Genomic DNA, 26,849 nt, shown 5'->3' with positions numbered 1-26,849 from the left:
GTCCTTATACTGGCAGGTACGCTCGTTTGTATTGCTGAAATCAGGTACTAGAATCGGAATTCCATTCTGACGCCAGTGTTGGGTTAAAAAAATGAGCCTAGTTAAGGGGCAAAAATGGCACTTGTGCGGAATTAAAAGGGGATAAAATGCTGGAATCAGTTTCCGGGCCCAATTAAATCCGCCCTAGTCAAAACGAATTTTATTTGATTTTTTTTTTGAATTAAAAATTGGGAGATGATAAATTCGCACCCCCTGTGCGATAATCCGCTCCTCATATAACGTGAATCGTGGCAGACTAACACTTTTTGACAGAAAATCAAGTTAAAAGTGGTGCGAATTATCCTACAGGGGTGCGAATTTATCATCACCCTAAACTTTTTATTTATTTATTTTCATTCGGAATATCTCTCCATCTTTCATGCCAAAAAAAAAATCAAAGAAACATACATAAGTAAAACAGAAATGTCAAATAATTAATCTTCAAAAGCGGTAGTTCATTAATCTCGACGTTTTCTCCAATTATTTCAAGAATTTACTGGAGAAGTTAGGAAAGAAAGACTATTTCTAAAATTTCCTACTTCTTTTACATATGAAAAAGTAAAATTTGAACCCAAGGTTTTCATTTTTTATTTATTTAGAGGTATCTTCCATTTACGATGATATCCTTCTAAATTAACCACAGTCATATCATTTCCCTCTAAATTATGGAAAGAAAAGAATTTTCCAAGAATTTATTTTCCATCAGAAATGTTTTTCTTGCAATCCAAACAGGGCCGCTAGGGTGGAGCCCAAGAAGTGAATGGGGTCGCACCAATTTGGATGTAAAAAGCAGGGAAGTGTTATTTCACCCCCTTTTTCTTCCCTGCGCCAGCTCCCTCTAGTTTATTTAGGACTACTCTTTTACACTAAAAGATTAAAAGGGTGTGACCCGGAAAGAAAAAGGGGCAAATATATCCAATTCCGAATTATAGTCAATTTCCAACCCCAGAGCTAACCCCGAAATTGTAGCCGTTAAAAAAACCCAATTCAAAAAACCGACCGTTGCTCTCTGTCTCTCTCATTATAAAGCCTTTCCCTACTAAGAGAATAGTTTTCTTCTCTAACCCAAAAAACCTAATACCCTAATCATGGCTACAGAAGAATACCGAAGCCCACAAATTCCAAAACAGGGAAGGAAAGATAGTATTCTCAGCCCTGGATTTCGATCTGTGGCCGCCATGGCAGGTTGGGACGAGGAAGCCCTTTTGCTTGCCACCCTCATCGTGGAGGACACACCAGAAAGAGAATCCAAACACAAGAAACGTATTAAGACTCCGCCCACGAATTCCAGAAGGTACAAATTTTTTACAATTTCTTTAAATTCTTTATTTTTTTCTTGGTTTTCTGTCCATTTCTGTTCTTCTTAATTTTTGCCTCATTGTTTCCCTTTTTAGAAAACGCAGACCTCTGCAAAATACTCCTGCTTCAATTCCTAGCAGAGTGATTGACCTCGATGATGAGGAGACTGTTAAAGAAGGTACATTTATTCCCTGTGTCCTAAATATATCCCACATTTTCAAAATATAGCGATTTTATGGCAGCATTTTGATGAAATGACAAAATCCCAAAATAATCCCAAGAATTAAAAAAAAAAATGATAGCGATATTTTCGTTTACCATGATAATATCGCTTATATTTTTATGATATATTTTCTTATCTTAATTTATATATTTTTAAATAATTTATTTTTATCTTTTATTTTCCTATATAAATCTGAAAAATGAAAAAAAAAAATAAAAATAAAAATAAAAATATATATATATATATATATATATATATCCCGAGATTTTCCCTTGCGGAGAAATTCCAGAGAACGATATTTGTGACTTAGTTTGTCCCTCACCTTTTATTTTCAATTTATATACTTTCTTTTCTCTCAGACTGGTGAATATCTCTTTCAAAAGGTTTTAGAAAATGGGTTTTTATGGAATTTCATTTTTTCTTGGCTATGGATTTGGCAGAGGGCAGGGGCGATGCCACTTGTAAGGAAAGGGGGACAATTACCCCCCTTATTTTTTGGAAAAAATATATATATACCTTTATTTTTTAATATTTTTTTATACTTGCCCCTTTTAAAAAAAATATGCCCCCCTTTCCAATCATCCCTAAGATAGAAAATAAGTTTAAAATTTTAATGTTACCATTTTTATCTCCCTTCTTTGTGCAAAATTTACTATAATTTTTGCCCCCTTGTGCAAAATTTTAGATAGAAATTTTTTCCATCTTAATTTTAAGATAGATAAAAAATTACTATAATTTTTGCCCCCCTTGTGCAAAATTTCTGGCATCGCCGCTGGCAGAGGGGGCCATGGAGAAGAAGAAGGCTACAGAGATTGTTGAGATCAAAGAGAAGAAGCCAGAGGACACAGAGGGAATAATTTCTTGTTCACTTCCGGCCCTTCCGTGTATTGATCGATTGAGGGAAGAGCTTTCCTGTGCGGTATGCGTCTTTTTCTTTATTTTACTGTTCTTGATAGAATAAGACTTTGTTGAGTTGGGTGTCTTTAATTCAATCCAATTCGGTCCGAAAAATGTGTGCGACCCGAGGGCTACCGTTTGGGCCGACCCAAGCTTGTTTTTAACTCACTTGGTATAAGGGATTTCAGGGCTTATTCGGTATTCTAAGTTTTTTGTGAAGAGGGTTGAGAGCTAAGGGTGAGAAAAGTGTACAAGATTTTTGGGTGGGTTTGGTCAGAGATACTGATTTTCTCTTGTAACCTACAGTTCATAGTGGATTTTCTGGTGCCTCTGCCGTGGATGTTGGCTTTACGCTGGAACACATATAAATCTTTGTGTGTCAGCGTGTTTGACTGTTTTGTTTTGCTTTGATTTTAATTTTTGAATGATTGAGCCTTTTTTTGCAGATTTGTTTGGAAATTTGCTTCGAACCAAGTACCACTCCTTGTGGGCACAGGTAATCTCCATCTCAATTGATACAAACTTTCATTAGAAATATCGTTATTTTATCTTCTCTTTATTCATTTTAAGGACTTGGTGACATTCTTGAATTATAGCTTTTGTAAGAAATGCTTGAAATCTGCTGCTGATAAGTGCGGGAAGCGATGTCCAAAGTGCAGACAGTTAATCAGGTGGGAAAAAAACATATGTACTGAATTTAGTATAATTTAGTATAGTATAGAATTGGATATTTAATGGTTTTTTAATTTGCAGCAATGGGAGGTCTTGTACTGTAAATACAGTCCTTTGGAACACCATACAACTTTTGTTTCCAGACGAAGTTAAAGCAAGGAATGTGGCGGTGACAAATAGCCATGAAACCAAACATAAAAGCAAGAAAAGTTGTGGCAATATTGTCGAAAGTTCGACCCCGAACACGAGGTTTAGGGGCATTGATCGTAGTTTGAGAAGAAGAAGGGGTGCTCCAAGTCAAGAGGAGGATGCAGCATTGGCTTTTCGGCTGCAGAGGGAAGAATTTATGGATGCTTTTAGGAGGAACCCCGATCAGGAAAGAAACTCTGTTCACTCTGCTCGGGCTAACTTGCGAGCCATGGCATCCAGAGCCATCAACCTTCGACTCAGAAGCTGGCCAACATAGTTTAGTATTCCCATCTTTCAAGTCCCTATGCCCCCCTCTCTCTTTTTGCTGAACATTGAGTCTGATGTATTCTATGGATTCTAAAACTTGTATGTTCTGTTTTTTATCAAATCCATCATTGGGCTTGTGAAACAACCAATTACTCCAAAAGCTTCAGCTGTTAGAGATGGTGTTATTACTATTCATGAATCTAGGAGCAGTTTTCATTGTGACTAGGCATGAATCATTGTGACTGTTCATGAATCTAGGAGGGGTTTTCCTTGTGACTATTCATGAACCACTTACACTTCATCCTGACTTGAGCAATTCATTCCAAAGAAAGAGAAGGATGGAAAACTTACAATATTTGTGGGTGAAAATGTTTATATACTATTCACGAATCTAGAAGGGGTTTTCATCATGACGAAGAAAAGAATTGTCATTCCAAAACTATAAAAAGCAGTGGCTTTCCAAAGCTTCCAAAAACAAGAGGCTTAACTCTATCAGAAATTTCCCTAAAGCATAAATTCTCATTGAAATGGTATGCTTCTCAACTTTAGGAAGACATTCATGTTAGGAATTAACAACGCAGTAGAATAACGATGTAAAGATAAATGAAAGATTCATACACAGAACACACATATTTACGTGGTTCACCCAACCAGTTTGGTATGGGCTACGTCCACGGCAGAGCGACAAGCCAATGATTCTACTATTCTGAAGAAGAGATTACAAACCCTCACGCCTCGCTATGGCGTCTCCTGATATCACATCCTTTTATATGGCGTTCAGAACGCGTTGCAATAAAGAAAAACCCTAATTCATGAAAGTACAAAACTACCCCCAGTATAAAAATACCTTAAAAAATTCGGGTCGGGGTAAACTGTACAGTACTTTCCAGATTAGACTGAGATCGGGCTTCACCAATAACAATTCATTTTTCTACAAAACCCCAATTCGCTTGGGAAAACAACAGTATCAGTGAATATGTTCCTAGTCAAGGGCAAAATGTATTGCTCAAAAATGAGGGGCTGTGGAATACATCATTGTGGTAGCCAGAGAGAGGCGGATTCAGCCGCTACTTTTCAATACTGTTCTTACTCACAAAGGGAAGTCACGTACATCATTGTGGTAGCTTACATGGCAGATGCACCTGCTACATTTCAATGCCTCTTGTGCCTTATGTAGGGAATGGCAGTGGTTGAATATTTTAGCAGAACCCTCAAAGCAAAGTGACAACTCTCTAGGACATACTACCCATATCAAACCTGATAGGAGAATTTGGAGCCCGCACCTTAAGATTCCTTGGTAGCTCAAAAATCTGGATTCAGCCGCTACTTTTCAATACTATTCTTACCCACAAAGGGAAGTCACGTGCATCATTGTCGTAGCTTAAATGGCAGATGCACCTGCTACATTTCAATGCCTCTTGTGCCTCATGTAGGGAATGGATGTGGTTGAATATTTTAGCAGAACCCTCAAAGCAAAGTGACAACTCTCTAGGACATACTACCCATATCAAACCTGATAGGAGAATTTGGAGCCCGCACCTTAAGATTCCTTGGTAGCTCAAAAATCTGGATTCAGCCGCTACTTTTCAATACTATTCTTACCCACAAAGGGAAGTCACGTGCATCATTGTCGTAGCTTAAATGGCAGATGCACCTGCTACATTTCAATGCCTCTTGTGCCTCATGTAGGGAATGGATGTGGTTGAATATTTTAGCAGAACCCTCAAAGCAAAGTGACAACTCTCTAGGACATACTACCCATATCAAATCTGATAGGAGAGTTTGGAGCCCGCACCTTAAGATTCCTTGGTAGCTCAAAAATCTGGGTTGCAACTAGATGCATTTTTTGCAAGAGCGGCGGAGGAACTATAATGATCACCTTATGATCCATTGCCCTTTTGCTCATAAGCTTTGGGGCGTGGTTCTAAATTTATTTGCAAGCAGTTGCATTCTTAGCAAGAGGTAGTAGGAGCCATGATGGTGACCTTATGATCCGTGGTGACCTTATGATCCGTGGTGACCTTATGATCCATTACCCTTTAGCTCATAAGCTTTGGCGTGCAGTTCTAAAATCATTTGGAATGTCTTGGTGAATACACAATCAATTAATTCCATCATATTTAACTGAGAACTGGGAAGTGGGTCCTTTTGAGGATTTGGGAAGGGAGCTTTGGAAGCTTGTCCTGTGTGTGGTTCTAAATTCATTTGGAATGTCTTGCTCAAAGGGCACAACTCTGACGGCCCACCCAGAGTGGGTGGTATCTTTAGAGATCATAGTAATCATAACCTTCTTCAGGGAGATGAGTGAGACCGACTCAAACGAAGCTGAACTGTGATCCCTTTTAATCGGTCTCCACATCTTCAAGGAGACTCCCAAAATGTAATCTCTTGGGCTGAACGCTCTCATCATCCTTGAAGTAATTGAATTGTGTAGAGTAATTAATCCAAGAATTGAGCACAACTAGAGATCACCTAATGAGATGGCTGATGTGATATTATGTTAGGATTGCAAGAGTAGAGTCTTTATAAGGGCACTACTCTTTTTCTATTTTTTTCTTCTATCAAGGTACCTTGTTCATGCTTCTGGGTGTAATGCCTATTGGTTGAATAAATCATTTTTTGTTGCTGCTAAAAAAAAAGTTCCTCAAAAGCGTAAATTCTCATTGAAATGGTATGCTCTCACCCTTAGGAAGAGGCCATCCTTTCTACGAAAGAACTACTACCTTGGGGTTTGAATATCTTCATGTCTCATTGGTTTTTATTTCATTTGTAACCCCCAAGACTTCAAATATGATCTCCACCGTACATATGTCATACCTTCGTTTCCTTGATCGATGTGATCAGTGTTTCAAAACTCAGACTCAGACAAGAACTCGACCAATGTAAAAGGGAGTAAACTTGGGTGAGTCAATGCTTGACACGGTTAACTTTTCATTAACTCGGGTGAGTCAAGGGTGCTTTGATTAACTGATAGGAAAAACTTGGAGACAGATGAGAACTCTGCCAAGGTAAAGGGGAATTGAATTGGGTGAGTTGATGATTGACTTGGGACTTTTTAAACAGTGATTAGAAACTCCCAAAACTTTGGTAAATACAGTCATCCAATGCCTAAGTAAATGACCCCTCCAAGGAACAAATGGTTTGAACTTCATATCCTCGCCATCTCCTTTGTAAGATCAGGTTCACTGCAAAGATAGTCAGTAACAGCTCTACAATAGTTCTTGGCTGGTAACTCCAATTTTGATTCGTTAGTTAACAAAAAAAAAAAAACACTTTGAAAATAATGATCCAAAGCCAAAAGATAACAAAATTAAAGTGAGACACTTTTGAAGTTTCCATTAGTTGTTCCTTTCCTTTCACGTCACAGCCATCACATCAAGATCTAATGGCTATAGGCCTCTCACAATGTAATCTGGTTATAGGTGTTTCAGACCAGATCACTCTGTAAACACATACTTTGTTCCTGAAGTTAAAACCCTTCAATTGCCATAGTGTTTCAAATGACGATTGAAATTAAAGCACTTCAATTGACACAAATGGCAACTGTCATAAGGTACTCTATATATTCAGTGTTAAGTTTCACTCTTGAGAAGGTATCAATCTAGTCAGTGAACTATGAGTCATTATGAAGTATGTGGCAGCGATTTGAAAAATCTAACCCAGACTGCCACGAACTACCCCGAAAGTCTGTTCATGGGCTAGTTTTCAAAAGGAAAAAAATAACATTTAGGGGCTGTTTGTATACGCGGATTTTAGAATCTTGGATTTCCTCAAAATCCTGGATGGGAGACGAGAGAAGGAGACCCTCCGTTTTGCTTTTCTTTAGAATCTTGGATTTTAAGTTAGAAATCCAGGTGTTAGAAATCTCTCCCCCATCCTGAGATTTCTAAAATCTGGAAACATGGGATTACCTTCCACTCTCTTGCTGACGGAGAGAAGGGCGAGAAATCATAAAATGTTGGCGGGTCTCCTTATTCTCTCGTCTCCCATCTACGATTGTGAGGAAATCCAAGATTCTAAAATCCGCGTATCCAAACAGCCCCTTAATAAAATAACATCTCATGAAGATGTGGATACTTGTGAAAGTATAACTATTTTTCTAAGATATTCAATCAAATTCAGCTGGGGATAAAGAACAAAATAAGATTCATTGCCTTAGAGTTTAGAGTGGCTATTTTTTTTATCATTTTGATCCCATTCCTTATTGAGTTTGGACAGCATAGCGTATCCTTCTTTTATTATCTCCCAAACGTCAAAAATCTATCGATTTAAGATAGATTTTCATTCGGTCTTTCCAGTACCCATAGTTATAGCCATTAAAGTAAGAGGGTCTAGTAGTTGATTGGCCCTCAAAATAGCTAGAAATGGTTGCCATTCTACTCTTAGAACAAGATAAAATAAAGTGTGGGATAAAGAAAGATTGCACCGGTTTTATAGTTGTTCGGACAAACCTAGTCTACGTCCACTCTCACAAGGATATCCCCTTCACGTGGCTTCACTAAACCGATCTCCTTACGAGTGGAGACCAGACCTTTATAAAGGTCTATGCACAAGCTTCCCTCCGAAGCTTGATACGTTGCCTTCTCACCAATTACAATATGAATAAAACAAAAGACCTTCTCACGAGGCGGATTATTCAAAAGAGTCTTTAATCTTCAATTCTTGATTCTTCAATGTTTGATTACTGTTTCTTCAATACTTTCTTCATGCTCCATGAATCTTAATTTGTTCTTCTTCAAACTTTGGCTCCACGTTCCTTACCTTGATCCATGGTTTAATATACTTTAATTTGAACATTGAAGAGCATTCTTAAAAATTATTTAAACATTAATACATCAATTAATATAAAATATCATAATGGGCTTTTTATCATCAAAACATGAATTTAAGAAGTTCACTGTTGAACCTCTGGGATAACAATCAAAGGAGGTCCTTTTTACCCGCGAATAAGACCGTTGAGAAAATTGTATTATTATTATTTTTTTAAATATACCGCCAGAAAAAATAAATATCTCAACTATTTGAAAATCTAAAAAATTTGCGCACAAAATATACCTGTAAACATGTATTTGTATCTATACAAAATGATTTCCAACGTGTAGTAACAGCTTACACGGCTGGTTCTGCAGCAAGAAGAAGGCAACTCATAAACTAACAGTGAGGGACTATTTTCTTGACAGCAAATAACTAGATATCAATTCAATCCCATGCAATTGAAATACGACAAACAAGAAAAGAAAATAAAATGGAATGGAAATAAGAAAAATCCATTCAAACCCATTTCATTGTAGACACTATCTTTTATAACGAGCTTAAAACTATACAAGGCAAGAGCGACAGGAACTCTAGGAAGAAAGAAATTCTAAGAACCCTGTCATTTGGTTTACTAGCTCTTACTAATAAAGTGAAAAAGCACCACATAGTGGGAATGGACCCTGTCATGACTTGCATGCTAATGTCATTTGGGAAACTAGCTCATGCTAATGAAGTGCAGAAACATCACATGGGTGGGGAAGGACCCTGGATCATACTAATGCAGTACAAAAACATCACATGGGTGGGAAAGGACCCTCTCATGACTTGGCCGTTAATGTCATTTGGGACACTAACTCATGCTAATAGAGTGCAAAAACATCACATGTGTAAAAAAGGACCCTGTAACGACTTGGCCTTTAATATATGGCCCTGTTGGTTAAACCTCAATGCCCTCCTCGAAATAAGAAGAAACGAAAGAGGGGTATAAGTTAACAACGACCCACAAAAAAAATAAATGAAAAACCTCGAAGGTAAAAACATAAGCACCTCAAACAGATGTATAATTTATTTAGGCTACTGATATTTGCATCACTATATTTTGATGATTACACAGGCGCACCTTGTCTTTTATTAACCCGCTGCCAACTGTTTATTACAATTCTCAAGAAGCTCTAAGAAGCTAATTGAAAAAGAAAAGACAGGGTAAGCTTGTGTAATTATCAAAATATGGTAGTGCAAATGTCGGTAGCCTTTGTTTGTTCTTAATTTCAGCCTTCAGGTCTCTATATTAAAAATTAGAAAAAATAACAACCACTTGTTTGGAAGTAGCGGGTCAACACCACCATGGGCTACCAATGATTGAATAGATTGGCCTGTAAGGGAGAAACTTCTTTTGAATTGAATGCAAGCAAAAAAATTAGGTGGTCAGATCATTTGTCAATGGCCCAAGCAGAATTGGGCCAACTGATGGGAAGTTCAAACAAACAATCTCACAATCCATATGTTAAAATTCAAATAGACCCACTTCAATCTCCATCGTTTTAATGGTATTTCATTTGTGGGCCCACTAGTTGGATTGCACCACAGCCAAACTCAGGGAAGGGTGTGCCCCAAAAGTCAAATTGAACCCATTGCTGGTTTGATCATTGATTGAAAGAATGGAAAGGTGTTAGATACTTGTTTAGCTCGAAATAGTAGTGATTTCCTATTTTAACTTCTGATCTATTCTTTACCATGCTCATCCTATCAAAGTCAGAGTAGCATAGGAGCATAGAGAAAATCCAGTAGAGAAGTGAAATGCGTAGAAATCAGAAAGAACACAAACAACTATAGGACTACTTTGTCGGGCCAATTGAGTCTTAATGTCGGAGATTCATACCTAAGGCTGCGTTTGGATACCTCATGTTTTTGTATTTGGATTTGGATTTGGATTTGAAAATTTAATCATAAAGGGTATTCTGGTCATTATCCACCATCCCCTTTACTTTCCAAACGGAGTCCCGTTTTTAAAGTGTTTTTCCCACAAAAGAAACAAAAAAAAAAAAAAAAAAAAAACCATGAAAAGCATTGGGGACCTTCCCCTCAAAGAATCTCTTTCCTTCACACGAATCAAAACAGAATTTGTGGTGTTGCTTTCTGCGCGTGGTTTGTCATCAACCCATATCTGAAATCCCAACCACAAGGGCCCCCCATCTTAATTTCATTTAAAACATATCTTTCTCTCCATTAGTCTTGAAAAAAGATTTCATTCCAGTCAGTTGAGTTTTCATTGCACAAACATGCCCTTTCTCAAACTCCAAGAATTCCAGGAGAATCTCTCCACCACCTTCAGACCTTGCACCTTCAGACCTTGGCAACGCTCATTTCAATTTTGGATACGGGCTGCTGACATTTACACTGGCTACAAGGTCCTCTCTCTCTATGTCTCTCTTTCTCTCTCATACTTTATTTTGAGAATTCTTTTCATTTTCACCTTCTGGGTTTGTTGGGTTTTTGTTAGGTTTGTCAGGTCCGAGTTAAATTTGTGAAAGGTAGTGACAAGCAGGAAGAAATGTGGGAAAAGCAGCATGAACTTGCCGCCAAAAAGATTTACTCAATGTGCTATGAACTTGGTGGATTTCTTCTCAAGGTATTAAGACTTCTCTTTTCCCTTTTTTTTTTTTGAATGGTAAAGAACTGAATTAAAATGAAATAAGACAAGAAGATCAATATAGACTGTCCAAATGAAGAAGAAGAAACAAAAGTACAAAATCAAGGAGGGAGAAAATCAAACACATCCAAGGCCCTTCCTCACTAGTACATCTGCCTCACTATTTGCTGATCTTCTAACAAGGTGGAAAGAGATTGAGAAACCCTCTTGTCAATTCAATGTGCAAACAGCCATGAATGAGGAAGTGACCCCTCCAACTATTTTATCACGTTGAGTGAATCCCCTTCCACAATGACCTGATTAAGGATGTTGTGATCAATCAACCGTATGTCTTGATGAACGGCCTTGATCTCTGCCTCGTTGGAGTCTGCGATTCCAAGACCTGAGAATGTCCAACTTGTTCTGCCTTCGTGATCACGAAGGAGACCCCCTACTCGTGCCGGCCTAAGATTACCCAAGCTAGAACCATTGAAATTTAGCTTTAAAAATACCTTCATAGGCGGTACCCATGACTGAGCCACTACTTGCCTCTGCTCACAGCTGTAGCAAACTTCCTTCCATCCCCGCCATAAGGTGTTGGCTAAGATGAATCTGAAGCTAGGTAAAGCCCTAACCCATGCGATGGTCAGCGCAAGAACTCTGGTGAAGAGGAAATTATGAGTCTTTACTAGACCCCTGAAGACCCTAGCGTTTATCTCCTTTCAAAGCACCCTAATCATATTGAGCAAAGTTACACTCCGTAAGATTTTACCTTGTTTCCGCCAGGGAGAATACGCCCGGTTATCCAAGTTCGGAGATCTTGAATGGAAACATCCAAGCTATGCCAAACCTACATAGAATTTTGCGCCACACATACCTTGTTGTTCTGCCGTGACGGGATATGTGGTCTACTGTTTCTCCCGCCTCTACACATAGCACACAATGATCAATAATCCACATGTGCCGATTCTGAAGGTGATCAACTGGGAGGATTTTATCCAGAACTGCAGTCCAAACGAAAGCACACACCCTTGGGGGGACTGCATACTGCATACTTTAGCTACTGGCGAAGATGAAGAATTGGATGCATTCAGGTTTTAGAAAGACTTGATGGCAAAGGTCTTCAGATCCAAACCCTTTTGTCGGCGCCAGACTTCTTTATGTATCAGGACACCAAACTTTCAAGGAACCTCGCCTTGACCTCTATATCCCTCCCAAAAAGGTTTCTCCTTAATGCAATCTTCCAAGATATCCCATCATCCACTCTCTCCAGACAATCCTTAACCCAAGCCTCTTTCTCTACCCCTACTACGAAAAGTCTGGGAAGGCTTCTTTTAGAGGGGCCTCTCCTCACCACTTATCGTCCCAAAACTTGATTCTGTCCCATGAATAGACTTAAATATTATATCCTCCTCAAATTTGCTCTTTTGCTTCATTATATCTCTCCAGACTGTAACTCCTCTGAGCCTGAATCCATAGTTTTAAAACTCCCCCTTGTCATCGTGGACTCCCCCGAGTCGACTCCCTTTTCCCTTGGCCGTGTTTTGCGTTTTGCCACCGCGTTTTGCCTTACACAGTCAATAAAAACTCCTTCGACTCTCTCGAGTTATGGCTGCGTCAACCGAGTATCATCATCCGCTTTCTTGGCCACGTCTGCACTGAGTCACAAGGATTTTTCTTGGCCGCATCCGCGGTTTTAATCACTGCCTTAATCTATCGTCCGATGTCCATTTACCTGGAAGAGAGCCATACTTCTCTTCAATGACCTTCACCCATAAATGATTTCCTTCCTCGCCAAACCTCCATTGCCAATTCCCTAAGAGTGCTTGGTTCATTGCCTTTCGTCTTCTTATCCCCAGTCCCCCTACTTTAATTGGCTTGCACACCTACTCCCAACAAACTAGATACATCTTCTTCTTGCCATTTGACCCTACCCACAAGAATCTTCTTTGAATTTGTTCTATGTGAGTCACCACACCCATCGGTCACTTGAAAACTGAAAACTGGTAAATTGGCATATTAGTAAGAACTGCGTTGATCCATGTTATCCTTCCTCCCAGTGAAACCAAATTCCGTTTCCATGTGTCCAACCTCTTTTCCACTCTGCTGATTATCTGGTTCAACCGCTGTTTTGCAGGCCTACCCTCTCCCAAGGGAAGACCTAGGTAAGATGTAGGAAAACGATCCATCGAGCACCCCAATAAGCCCGACAATCTTTCCAATTCCTCAGATGTGATATGGGTGCCCAGAAGAAGGGATTTGCTTCTATTTTCCTTTTATTCTTCTGATGTGGGTTTTCCTTTTTTATCTGTGGTTTGAAGTGCTAACGAGAAACTGCATTATAGGAAACATAATTCTTCCTTTTCTGAGCTTGTTTTATTGTTTTAATGCACAATGTTTGAGATTCGGACATGGGAAACATAATTCATGAACATGGTTTTTCTTTCATTCTAAGCATAACAATGCTTTGTTCTTTTACAACTGGGTTATTGACTGGTGCAAAATTTTGACAAAAATAATAAGCATAGATTATCCATTGGGTTTATTAATTCTTGGGTGTCTGATGGTGTAGACATGGTTGGTTCTGTTTCTGTGCTCTACTTTCCGAAATTCTGATGAAAGCATCCTTGTTCATAACATGGGTTTTCCATCAAGGTGTTGAGTTCTTTGGTTGGTGTTTGTCCACATTTTATGCTCTGATTAGAATTCTGAGTAATGACTTCGAATCATGAGTTCTTTCATTTTTGTATTGTAGGAAGCTTTTAAAAGTATAAAATGAGGGGTCTATCTTTTCTTGGTAAAATTTTTGTGGCTTATTTTGTTTATGTAACTAATTATTTTTTTGGTGGCTGTTGATGGTTTTCGATGATGTACTTTGAAACAGGCTGCTCAAATTCTGGGAAAGCCTGATTTGGCTCCAGCTGCATGGGTGAGAAGGCTTGTTACATTGTGTGATAGAGCCCCTGCAACCCCTTTTGAAGTTGTTCAGCTTGTACTGGAAAAGGAGTTGGGCCGAAACATTAGTGAACTTTTTGAAAGATTTGATGTAGACCCTATCGGCTCTGCATCAATTGCACAGGTTTCTCTCATGGAACTTATCAATCTACAGTTTAGCATGTTACATTCTGGCCTAGAAATTGCTTAGCTATTATTGTTCGAAAAAAGGAGAATCATGGACTGTACCATTCTGTATTTGCAAATTCTATTGTTAAGTTTATTAGGTGAATCCAATTTTCCCTTTTTACCATTTATTCTAGTGTTTTACTGCCTTGGCTTTCTAGTCAAATAGCTAAAGAAATGATGGTCCATAAGTTCTAGTTTCTACTCATCAGTCTTTTGCTTTTTATTTGGTGAAGCATCTCTTGTTTTAAATCAGTGAACGTGCTGTCAAGTGAATACTGATGAATCTTTTACCAAAAATAATAACCAAAATTCGATGAGTAGCTTTTGGTTGCAGATTTAAACAAAAGATGCCAGAATCATATTTAGATCAGCTGAAAATTTCGGCAGGAATAAAGCTGCAGAACAGAAACTAGTATGAAATTTCCTTTCCTTCTTTATTCAATACTCGAAAACTGAAACTAAATCAGCATTACACACACACACACACACACACACACACACGGCAAAAACCCCGTTCGATGCACGGGCCTACAAAGAACTGTACGGACCACATCACAGGTTGATCCAAAGCGTCCATGTGATGGAACACAACATCAATAGGTTGTGCCCGTAAAATCATTTCCATAGGCTGATCCTAGCCCTCCAATCTATAGCGGTTTCCATAATTAAAAAAGCATAAAGGAGGAGGGTAGGATTGAAATTATGTGGCTTTAATGGGTGCCTTTGTTAAAAAGCATAAAGGAGGGGGTAGGATTGAAAATATTTGGGTTGAATGGGTGCCTTTGTTAAAAAAAAGTGATGTGTAATTCTCATAGAATTTTGGGAGAAATTCAACTCCTTTTCTCTTCTGCTATATATATATATATATATATATATATATATATATATATATATAAAAGATTTGCTAACAACCGTCTCAGAAGGCATTTCGCGGGCCGGCTGTTGCATATACACTCCAGCTTGAGGGGGAGTGTTGAATAATGTATTAGGGTAGTTTAGACATTACTTGTAGTAGTTAGGGGTATTGTAGTCATTGTACATTGTTCCACTAGTTTGGGCCTATATATACATCATATTCATGAGGAGCTCCCTAGTGGAGAATTCCCATCTTCTCTACTCCTTTTCTTCCTCTCTTCTAACCCTAGCTCATTTCTAACAATTTTTTTTTTAAGTGGTAGATGGACCACCTTAAGCAATGAAGCATCTTAGATGGATCACTTATCATTTTTAAATGGTAGATGGATCACTTATTTGCATCACGATTACTTTTATTTGTGTATGAGAAAGTCTTAATTAAGTACCGATTCACAAAATGTAGAGATCTTCACTAAGGAGTCCAGCAAATGTCCTGAGAACAAGGGCCCGTACTAAAACAATTGGAGTTTCTTTAGTGGCAATAGGGAAGAAGGAAAATGTAAAATGCGTTGGAAATGACTCACCAGCTCATAAACCGCTTCGATACCAAGCCAACTTCTTAAGCTAACTTGTCAGATATAAGAGGGGAAGTTGAGTATAGGCAACAATTTGGTAATTTCATTCGAGAATGCATTTAATTTTCTGTTAGGTTGCGTCTTGCCCATTTGTTTTTCCCAGAAATGATCTTGCAGGTTTATTTACACAATTTCTTCATGCAACAGAAGTATTTGCTAGGTCATTGTGTAGAGCACTGTCTTTCTCATCTTATTCTTGTTATCTTTTTTTCTGTGTGAATCTCCACAATTTATTTATTCATGTTTGGTTACCATTTCAGAATACCATGGTGGGATACATCTTTCGTGGATATCATAACACCAATTTCTTATACCATTTCTTATGGGATGGTTCTGATATGGTGTATTTGTAAAAATAACTTGTAGCATCTATTTTTGTGCTTGACACCAGGTACACCGAGCAAGAGTGAGAGGTGCTAAGAATGATGTTGCTGTCAAGGTAAGATTGGAAGCATTTTCAGCTTGAATACGCTTAAGGTTTGTAAACTTCTTTATTCCTTTCTAGGTGCAACATCCTGGAGTTCAGGATCTGATGATGACAGATATCCGTAACATGAAAGCCTTTGCTTTATATTTGCAAAAAACAGATATCAAATTCGATCTGTTTTCTGTAACTAAAGAAATAGAGAAACAGGTAATTGATACTATTGCAATCATCCTTTAATTTGTTGGAGCCGGTGATTGGATGTTGATTAGCTTTAGCTTCTATATCGTGACTACTTTCTGATGAACTTGTTATAGGCATCATCATCATCAAGAAATATGCACTCGTGAGATGATTTTACTTGTTGGAGTTCATCATACTCCTCAAATTTTGTAGCCAGAAAAGAAACTACATTAAATTTCTGTGAAAAATGTTTCAGTGATAATGACCATCGTAGACCGTATAAAATGCAATGCCTGGATAACACCGAATCTTAATTAGAGGTCCTATGCAATCCTCACACATATCAAGAAGGAACTCCCAATTAATGGAGATCATGGTTATTTGTTGCTTCTTGATCACTAATCATCACATCTTCATATGTTTTGGTGCCTCCCTCCTTCCCTTCTCTGGATCCACTTTCTCTACTTTGTTAACTTTCCAACTTCTACAAGAGCTTAAGCTGTTGGAGAAAGGCGTTATTTATCTTTTATACTTTAACATTCCCCCGCACGTGTGGCCCACTTGGCAAACACGTGGCACATGCGGTCCCACTTTGGGCTGACCATCGCATGTGGATTTTTTTTGCTATCCGGGAGGTTTGAACTCGAGACCTTTGGCTTTGATACCATGTTAACTTACAAACTTCTCCAAAAGCTTAAGCTGTTGGAGAAAGGCGTTATTTATCTTTTATACTTTAACCTACTTCTTGGCGTGAATCTGATAAGTAGTTTATAGACCCTTTATGGGGCAGATTGGAAGTTTATAACAAATACAGATGGAGAGCTTCATAAATTTGTATTTTCCTTCATCTTATGGGAATTTAGTAACAGATACATTTTAAAGCTGATTGTATTCTCCAATCTTGCATTCAGAGCATAATGCTCCATGTGTGTGTTCACCTAGACAATATGATCTCTCTCTCTCTCTCTCTCTCTCTCTCTCTCTCTCTCTCTCTCCAATGCAACACTTTAGATATGTAATTGTAGCACATGGGAGATCTTCCTCTATAGTGCCCAATAATTTCTAGCTTCTGCTTTCTTTGCTTCTATTTCTTAAGTTTTATTTTGTCAACTGAATCATATCTTTCAGCTTTCATCATTTAATGTTTGATTTATTTGATGGGCATTGAAGAATATTTTGTGGTGATGCGTCTTCTACACCAGTTTCATATCCTTCAGCTTGCATCATTTACTGTTTTATTTCTTCCATGAATGTTGAAGAATATCTTTGTGGTGACGCTTCTTCCTTATTGGTGAATTGGTGTCTTTTATGGAAACATGGAGTGATACCTTCTTCTTTGCTTTCCATAATTTATTTTCTCTGTTGTTGAAACTATCACGCTGCATATGCCACCATTATTTTCTAGAAGATTTTATTAGTTTAATCTACTATGAGATTCAAACTATTGAGTTTCAGTCATTTGTGGAGTTACCTTGAGCATAAATCCTGTTGACACTTCGGGTGATTCACTGATGCATTCTAATGCCTTTTTTTTTGGCTTTTGGCTTTTGGACGCATGCCTTTCTAGGTTGGATATGAATTTGATTTTTTGAGAGAGGCTGAAGCTATGGAAAGGATCAAACATTTCCTGCATGCTAACAACAAAAAGCCTCCTGTTTTGGTCCCACATGTGATTCACGATATGGTGACTAGGTATGGTGTTCAGGTATTATAACTTCTGTTATTGGAGTAATTGTAATCTAGTGAGACTAGTTGATAGTGATACCGAAATAAGAAGAATTGACTTCGGAGATCTAATATTAGGCGTGGAAATGCTAAATTGTGAATACCTTTAGGGCCCGTTTGGATACCTCAGATTTTTTATTTGGATTTGGAATTGAGTTTTCAGTACAAAATGGCAGCTCATGTTGAGGGAGACAGAGAGGGAAGGGGGTAATCCCTGCTGCAGGGGAGAGGTTGAGGAGCCAAGAGGGTGAAGGAAACTGCCAGATCTGTGGATTTCCAATTTCTTATTTCCACAGCTTGTTTGGAAATTTGCTTTTGTTCACTGTCAGTCGCTAATTTGGAAATTTAAGGATTTGATCCGGATCCAAATCACAGTACAAAAAGGGCTGCAAATGTGAGAAATCCAAATCAAATTCTTCTGGGCATCCAAACGGGCCCTTACTTCTATGCCACTTTTAAGATGTTGAAATTCTGTTGTGTTTATTTCATAATTGATTTTTCGACTAGAGTAGCAAGTACAATTTTTTTATAAAATAATTTTCTTGTCATTCATGTTGATTGAACAATGGGTATTTTATGCATCATAGAGGGCATCATTCTTTGATTTTGAGGGCTTCTATTGGTCCATACATGATACATATACAGAGACATAGAAACAGTGTTGAATGTGTGGGTATTAGTGTTGGAATTTAACATGGATACTGAGCATCGAATTCAGCAAAGCTAAAATTTTTTAAAAAAAAAATCTTGTATTCAACATTTTCTTTAATCAACTCTAAAATTTTATAATATTTACGTAATAGTTTTGTTATAGCAGGCAGTATATTGGAAATTTTAATAGGTTAAGTAAATGGAATGTTTTATTTGCATTTAAAAAGCTTACCATTAGGATGGATAGAACTCAAACTATGATAACTATAATTTGTGTTAGAAGTAATTTGAAAGTGTTGCATCAAATCTATATCACTTTCTAGATATCCAACACACGGGTACTTCACCCATTCAAAAGAATCCATGTAACATCAAATCTATGCTTTGGATCACTTTCTATGCTTTGGGTCCGAGTATTGAATTAGTAGCTGTGGCAGATCATTCTTTATTTCCCTCTGTTCTACATTTTGAATTTATTGCTACTGACATCAAACTTACGTCCAGTGTTTATCTGTTTTTTTAAGGAGGGTTTTAGTTATGGAATTTATAGACGGAATCCCAATTCTGAATCTTGGCGATGAAATGGCTAAAAGAGGCATAAATCCTGGTGGTAAGATGGCAGCAGTGGCAAAGCAGTAAGCCCCTAGATTATCCTAGAGAGTATGAGGTTTCGTTTCTCTTAGTATTTTCAACTTTTCCTATTATTTATCCCTGATGAAATTCCCATGTGACTACTGTTATAAGTCGAATCAGTCTCAGAACTCTATAATTCATTTGTAATAGTGAATATAATTGATTGCATTTGGTCTGGGAAAATAACTTGTGTGAAATGCATCGAAATTATACAAGTGTTTTTCTTACTGTATATTGTAATGTCTTATGTTGTCTGTAGTCACATTTCTCTCATTCACATACTACGGAGTTGTGATGATGTGGTCAACATCTGACATCATGTTCAAATATGCCTTTTATATGCCCATACAAATAAGATACAAACAATCTCACAAAAAGCATCTTGTCCCACACAATCTTACAAGAATTGATTATTATTAATTCGACTGCCTTACCCTTTCCTTGGACAGAGTTCCTCTTTATCCTAAACACCTATATCTATCTTCTCCACGACCCTCGGTATTTTAACCTCTCCTTAGTAAAAATTTCTTATCTTCTTTGATTGAATTACTCTCTCCTTATATTTTTCCTCTTTACGTGTCACTTCTAAGGATATTTTCCAATTAGGTTTGTCTATTTGATGCCTTTATTGTCCCTTCCATTATACTCTATGTTACTCTAGCATTGGTTCATCGTAAGGTTTTAAATTTCAGTTTCGGTTGCAGTTGGAAATTTCGGTGGAAATCATGTAAAATTACGGAAACATATGCAAATGATATAATTTAAATATGTAACTTTAGGGAATGCTAGAATAAGAACAAATACACACTTAGAAACCATTACATAAGCAAAATAACCATCTATAATGGTTTAAAAATATCGAACACCTAGTGAGATGCAGTGTTGTGGATGTCTAATAATTTAGTAGATACTAAATTTCACATGTAATTCATAATATTTATACATGATACATGCACCACATTTTGTATGCAATTCATATAAATATAAGGGCGATGATATTTTCAACCCCCCTGCATTACACATGCGCCCCCCTTTTAACGTGATTTGATGTCGAAAAGCGTTAAAGTTGCCCACTGTTCACGTGAAATCACAGTATAAGGGGGGCGCATGCGTGCTGCGCGGGGGGGGGGGGGGGGGGGGGGGTGGGGGGGGTGGGGAGATGAAAATACCATCTCCCTAAATATAATTATGTAATACATAATGGTATAATATACCACCGTTACACCTATGATTTTTGTTTCTGCATTTCAGTCGTTTCGGTTTTAGTTTCAGTGGGGATGGAAATGAAAACATTTTGGTCATTTGGCGTCGATTTCTGTGGAAATTTAAAACCTTGGTTCTAAGATCACATTCAACAATGATAGTATGGTGGATTTTGTGAACCCCGATTTCTTGGAATACTAATACGGCAAGGATCAGATACGGAGTAACAATGTACTCCTATTAAATTGATTTTTAACAAGTGGGGAAGCCCTCTTTTCCACAATTACTCGAAAGTATTCTGTTATAAAAAATATATACAAGTTGGGTTCTTAGCCTAATGGCTTGGTTCACTTCGATTTTTAGAGGGTTGAGAGTTCACATGTGATTCGTAGGGAATTGGGGAGAGGAGAGATTTACATGCATATATGTAGTTGCCCACGTGGCTAAGGCCACGAAGAATTCAATACTTACATAGTATTAGCATTCCTGGAATATACTAATGACATGTATTCTCCAACTAGTTTTTGGTATCGTAATTCCCTCTACTCTCCCTAACCTTGGATCTCTTGTGATTTTTTCTCTTTGCTATCACCTCTCAGTCATTTTTGTTTTTTTTCCAACAATTTTAGTCATTTCTCAATTAAATTGTCCAAACCTGTCTGTTTCCTCATTGTCGTTTTTGAATCAACTTGTCCATAACTCCAAACAACTCCACAGTCACTGCAAACATTCTGAACTATATTCCATACGGACTTGTTGAAATATTGTGCATTCTTAGGAGTCCTGAGTCCATTTTTTCCACACTAATTATATTGAGATGGTGAATTGCATGAGCTTTTGGAGCTGACCATGTCAACTTAACATGGTTTATTTCTTTGATTTGTAATTTTATTGCTTTCCTTTAATGAAATATTTTATTGATAAATGAAGCTTCGTGAATTTCAGTTTTTGTCATTTCTAATGTTGTAGCAGAATTCATTCCTTGGAGAGTCCTTCGTGTTCATGTGAAGAGCTATCTTCATGAAGATAATAACACCCCTTCTGGATTTTTTTTTTGTCAATGTAGGAATATTTTGAAAAATTTGACTCTGGCATATGGACAAATGATATTGAAGAGTGGATTTTTTCATGCAGACCCTCATCCTGGAAATATCCTGATTTGTAAGGATTCAGAGGCAAGTGAGCTATATATTTCATAAGAACCCCTTTGTCTTCTTATATATATATTGTTTTGTATATAATTTGTTTACTTTTTTTTTTATATTGATGGTAGGATCTGTATTTGAAAGGCCATTTTTGGTTATTTATGATGGAAAAATTTATTCGAATCAAATGTTATTTTTTCTTGGCGATCAACAGACGGATTTTAGATATTGGCATGTCAATGCAAAAGTTCTTCAAGCTTGTTATTTAATACCAAGTTAATATTATGTTTATGATATCCTACCTGTGAGGTTATTTCATTATCAAATCTTTGTGTTGCTCTTTTTCAGGTTGCATTGTTAGATTATGGGCAAGTAAAGCATCTACCAGACAACTTAAGGCTTGGATATGCTAATCTCATTCTTGCCCTTGCCGAAAATGACCCTATTAAAACAACACAGAGCTACAAGTACGAAATTTTGTCCAAGTTAATGTTGTTATTTGCTTTCCACATAATCAATGATTAGCAGCCACAATATGATTACAGCAACAATCATATGCATAAGTTCCAATTATTTGTATACCATAAAACAAAACTCTAGCTTTTTTGTTTCTTGAGATATGAACCATCCTTTGAATTATGGTTCTCAAAATTTAATTCTTATTCTAACTTTCAGTTAACTTCATATGCAGGGAGCTTGGTATACAAACCTTGAGTACATGTGAAAATGAACAAAAAGAACTGTTTAAATTGGCCCAAACAATGTTCGATACTAAACTTCCCCCTGGGGTAACGGTGATGTCACCATTTTCGGAAGGATCTTCAATTAAAAAAATTGGTGTCCAGGTATGCTGTAATTTTCAATACCCAGATCATTATGCTCTCAGGAAAGAAAGCTAGATATGTTATTTTTTCCTTTGTTTTTGAATGGAAAGAGATATGTTGTTGTAGTTTGTGATCATTGCTTGCATGCGATGTTATAAAGGGTTTAACTGTAAACAGTATATATATTAAAAAAGGAAAAGAGGCAAAAGACCAGGCAACAGCGAGCACAAGGAACAGAAAAAAAGAAACAGAAAGGGAAAAAGAGGTTTCAAATCTGGCATCACTCCAAATCACTACATGAAATTGATCTCCAAAGTTAGCTAGTTCTCGGCTTCAGATTTGCCTTCACAATGAATGTGAGAGAAAGAAATCTCAATCAATGAAGAGCAAAGGGCCTTAATTTCACGAAAAAGCACGAAAACCTTCATTGAGGATGAGCTTCGTTTATCATCCACTAAACAGTAACTAGAAAGTCACCTTCCACCAATATTCTAGTGCTAGCAAACTCCTTATGAATTTGAATCCAAAATACACCACTTTGACTTCAGCTTCAATTGCATGGTCAGTGTCTCAAGAACCTGCATAAGCAGAGATTATCTTTCCATTAGGGTTTGATATGGTCTACCCATAGCCAACTGATCTGGTGGTATCAAGAGTTTCACCTGAGACTTTACTGCTAGCATCAAAATTTAGCTTAAGCAAGTCAATGGGTTGCACCTCCCATACATCCTGTGGCCTATGTTGTGTAGCATATGAAGAGCAGATCGCATAAGTCATTATAGATGTAGCATATAATCCAACACCGTCATTTGAAAACCATATTTTATGTTTCCATTCTCCCTGTAAATTTGTAGGTTGGTCAATGGAAAGTCGAGGTTGTTCAACCCACTATGAGACAACACCAAGCAGAGGAATTATATTCCTAAAAAATAACCACTTAAGAGTACAAAGTTTCTAAAATGCAGATTCTGCAGGATTGCCTTCTAATAGACATTCGACAACGGGCTGCTGTACTTTTGTTGGAGAAAATCTGGTTTTCTGACGCAACAAAAAGTAGAATATAGTTGCATGATCCAGTGCAGAGGTGGAATATTAAGAAATGGCACACACAACATGTGAGTTAATCTGGTTGAAATTCTTTTGAAAGAATTGTGTTTTGATGTTTGTAAGCCGATAATGATGATTTGTGATAATCAAGCAGCTACTTAGATTGTTAGCAATCGGGTGTCACGTGTGAAGACTTAAGTACTTAAAGTAGATATTCAATAGCAAATTGATATCAACTCCATGTAAGAGCTACAAAGATCAGTTGGCATGCATATTTACAAAGGGTTGTGCAGCCAGTTTGGAATTATTTGTTCAAGCTGGGCATGGATGACACCTATGCTCCAACTTGAGGGGAGAGTGTTAAGAGTTAAATAGCTCATGTTAAAGTTATATTAAAGTTTACTGTAATTCTTTTTTTGTAAAAATAGGCTTACTTTGTGTGATTAAGATAAGGGCCCATCTATGATGGCTCTAATAGCATTAGTTGTAATTAGCTACAAGGTTTATTTATAAAGTCATCAAGTCATATGGTTGGATTTCAACCTCCATAAATTCTTATTATTTCTCTTCCTCTGCTTCTCCTCATTCTCTTATGAAGTAAATCTTAATGTTGATGGCTTCCACATTACAAGGAAAAAAAACTTTAATAGTGTTTTTATCCAGTAGGGGATCTAATTTTAGAAGTTCCAGTCTTAGAAGTTGTTTTTTTGGGTTTTATAGACATCAATTTGTAATACACTTACTATTTTTCTTTTGGGATGCTCTAAAATAGAGATTAGGCTTTATTTAGGTTGATCTAAGGTCTAAATTTAACCATATACAAATGGTTAGGAGTAAAGTAGGGTGTTGAAATGTTTTGGTCCTATATGGCACACCATTTTTTGTGATTAATGAAGCCCTCTAAGGCCCACCATTAACATTTGCATGATGTATGGTCTCCTTTGAGGCTTTTTTAAATCTTGACCGACCCTCTTCTTCTCCCACCCGAACCTTGGACTGTGAACTTGTTTGTCAAATTTTCTTGCATCAGGTCAGACATGAATAAAGGCAATTCATGGATTCTTTGAGAAATTATATTTGAATTGTATTCATAATTTTTGAAAACCCCAAGTTCATAGTTGTTAGGGATGAAGAAAAATCAGTTATGATTATGCCTCCTAATGATTATATATACACAACTAGAAGACTAAAGTACCCCTATGACAAATAAGGTATAAAATATACACAAGAATACAGGTGAACATAACTGCGCTGTTACAATTACTAAATGACAATATAGACAAAAGTCATGAAACTGACATAATATCAGTGTGGTGACATGGAATTACGGTTGACATATTAAGATTGACTTATATACATGTCTGACTTATATGTAACAGCTGTAAATGGCAAGGAATATTAGAAGAAGATAAACATTTGATGTGGGACATTGAAATGTTGTAACATCGCTGACTATGGCTGTATCTTAGTTTTTCATTTATTTAACTATTACTTTCATTTGTTTATTTTATAAAAAAATTTACTTTTACAAACGAATTAGATCCATCCCTTTGAAAAAATTTACAATTTATTACATGATTCAATTTTCAGAATATCAATCCATATGCATGTCATGTATCAATGCATGCCTCTCTTAAGAAGCAGTGGAGAAATATTTGCATATTTCTGTTCTTGATTTTCATTTTCCTTTTTTTTTTCTCTTCTTTTCTTGTTTTCAACCTCTTAAGAAATGTCTTTTATGCTAATATGTACCCTCATTTTCAACGTAGTTTCCATTGTTACTGTAGACTTTCCCAGAGGAGCTATATTCTATTCTCCGCACAGTGCATCTGTTAAGAGGACTTAGTGTTGGTCTTGGCATCAACTACTCGTGCGCGGAACAATGGAGACCTATTGCAGAAGAAGCATTAATTGCAGCTGGGAGACTAAAAGGTGCATCTCTATTTATCTTTTGTAAAATATATTTTATTAGTTTCTCATTCTTGCAATATTTCAGATAGGAATCCCGAAGTTCACAAGCATGGCTTACTTAGGCGAATATTTTGGAGACAATGACTGTCACTATGACTGGTAAGCATAGTAATCCAGAGATGGTTACAAACTTACAATATATGATTCATTTAATTTTTCTTCTTCTTCAAGAATTCACACATTCCATTAACTATATGTTCCCTAAAGAGTTTTGTTGTAAAAAAGGATTTCCATTTCTGAACTGATACTTTCACCCAAGATCACCGCTGAAAATATATTTTCTTTACCAACTTTTTAAGTTTATTTTCCTTCAACTTTTATTGATGCCTACTTGCTTTAACCAACCTCGTTAAACACTGAGAGTTTCCTGTAAAGCTCAATGGGCTGGCAGGGTTCTCTAGGGGCACAATTTGGGTCGGGTTGGGTTGAGCTTTTGCTAAAAAATGAATTGAAATCAACCTGAACCTGACCCATTTTTATGGTAAAAGCTCAAGCCGAATTCCCAAAAATCGACCCGAGTTGCAACCCCGATTGTCTGAAATTTATTTTCATATGAAATTTTGTAATTGGATATGCTAGATTTCAGTTTTTGCAGTTGGATGACTCTGCCCAAGTGCTCTGAAAACAAAAGAAGCCATTATAGATTTGTGTAACCTGCAGAGTTGGTGTCTGTAATCGTATCCGTGGAAAGAGAATGGCGTCCTCAATGTCGGTATGGATCTTATGGTAACCTTAGGCTCCGATATTGTATTGCCATCATTGGATTTGGCATGTATTGAGATAGTTATATTCATCCAAATCATTGTTTCAAGTGACATGCATTTTCGTATCAATGCCTAATATTTCTTTCTAATAGTTGGTTCATTGATCTTGACCTTAAACAGACCCATCTTGCTAATTGAAAGAAAAGTGGTCTTACAGGGATTTAGATAAAAAAAATAAGATCTATTATTTGTCCTGTTTATGCATCTTATTATTCTTTTTGTTAAAAAAAACGTATCTTATTTTTCTTTGTTCATCTTTTATTTGTACCTTTTGAAGTAGTTTACCATGTAAGAAACATAAAAACATGGGTTGCATTTAATAACCGTTGTTTTGCTTTTGATCTCTCTGTGTCTTGAATTCTTTGAATCCCTTTTCTGGAATGCCCCATTTCAGCAAAAAAAAAAGGGGCTTATGGAAAGCAAAAATCAGAAGATTGCTTGTTAGCAAACACTTTTTTTTATTAATTTTCCATTATTTGAAACTCCAGCATCAAAGTATTGCTCCAAAAAATGGTTACCAAAAGCATCAGGTTTGCCTGTAGTCTATTTATTATCTTTTTACTAGCAAAAAACTCGAATTAGCCTCTCTCCTCTGCAGTCAATTTGAAAAATGACAATAAAGTGGGCTAAAGAACAGGTAGGGACTGCTTTTCGTTCAGCCACTGGGTCCAACTTTGAATTGGCCAACCTCAAACT

The 26,849-nt window shown here is 37.0% G+C and overlaps 2 protein-coding genes across 7 annotated transcripts; both read left to right on the top strand.

Annotated features, from left to right (window-relative positions):
* The first annotated feature begins 1,085 nt into the window (after positions 1 to 1,085).
* On the top strand, positions 1,086 to 3,811 carry LOC143845994 (uncharacterized). Of its 2 annotated transcripts, none has more exons than XM_077354397.1 (6): positions 1,086 to 1,333; positions 1,443 to 1,516; positions 2,341 to 2,480; positions 2,905 to 2,954; positions 3,055 to 3,129; positions 3,212 to 3,811. In XM_077354397.1, exons 1-6 carry the CDS (start codon positions 1,128 to 1,130, stop codon positions 3,594 to 3,596), a joined length of 930 nt encoding a protein of 309 aa, XP_077210512.1. In that variant the 5' UTR covers positions 1,086 to 1,127; the 3' UTR covers positions 3,597 to 3,811. The 2 variants fall into 2 exon arrangements, with proteins under 2 accessions (XP_077210512.1, XP_077210511.1); XM_077354396.1 differs by having other exon boundaries at positions 1,434 to 1,516.
* Positions 3,812 to 10,376: 6,565 nt separating this feature from the next.
* On the top strand, positions 10,377 to 26,242 carry LOC143892357 (uncharacterized). Of its 5 annotated transcripts, none has more exons than XM_077396922.1 (13): positions 10,378 to 10,749; positions 10,842 to 10,970; positions 13,855 to 14,049; positions 15,975 to 16,022; positions 16,089 to 16,217; positions 17,758 to 17,882; positions 19,091 to 19,201; positions 21,469 to 21,577; positions 21,896 to 22,014; positions 22,239 to 22,392; positions 25,206 to 25,350; positions 25,415 to 25,488; positions 25,985 to 26,242. In XM_077396922.1, exons 1-12 carry the CDS (start codon positions 10,621 to 10,623, stop codon positions 25,471 to 25,473), a joined length of 1,452 nt encoding a protein of 483 aa, XP_077253037.1. In that variant the 5' UTR covers positions 10,378 to 10,620; the 3' UTR covers positions 25,474 to 25,488; positions 25,985 to 26,242. The 5 variants fall into 5 exon arrangements, with proteins under 5 accessions (XP_077253039.1, XP_077253037.1, XP_077253036.1 ...); XM_077396921.1 differs by having other exon boundaries at positions 25,969 to 26,242; XM_077396920.1 differs by having other exon boundaries at positions 10,379 to 10,749; positions 25,976 to 26,242.
* Positions 26,243 to 26,849: the final 607 nt, after the last annotated feature.

This window comes from Tasmannia lanceolata, unplaced genomic scaffold, assembly GCF_043159265.1.
Source record: "Tasmannia lanceolata isolate RefF3 unplaced genomic scaffold, GAP_Taslan_0.1 ptg000015l, whole genome shotgun sequence".
Classification (NCBI taxonomy): domain Eukaryota; kingdom Viridiplantae; phylum Streptophyta; class Magnoliopsida; order Canellales; family Winteraceae; genus Tasmannia; species Tasmannia lanceolata.
The sequence above is the reverse complement of the archived record's forward strand: the minus strand, read 5'-3'. Positions and strand labels throughout refer to the sequence as shown.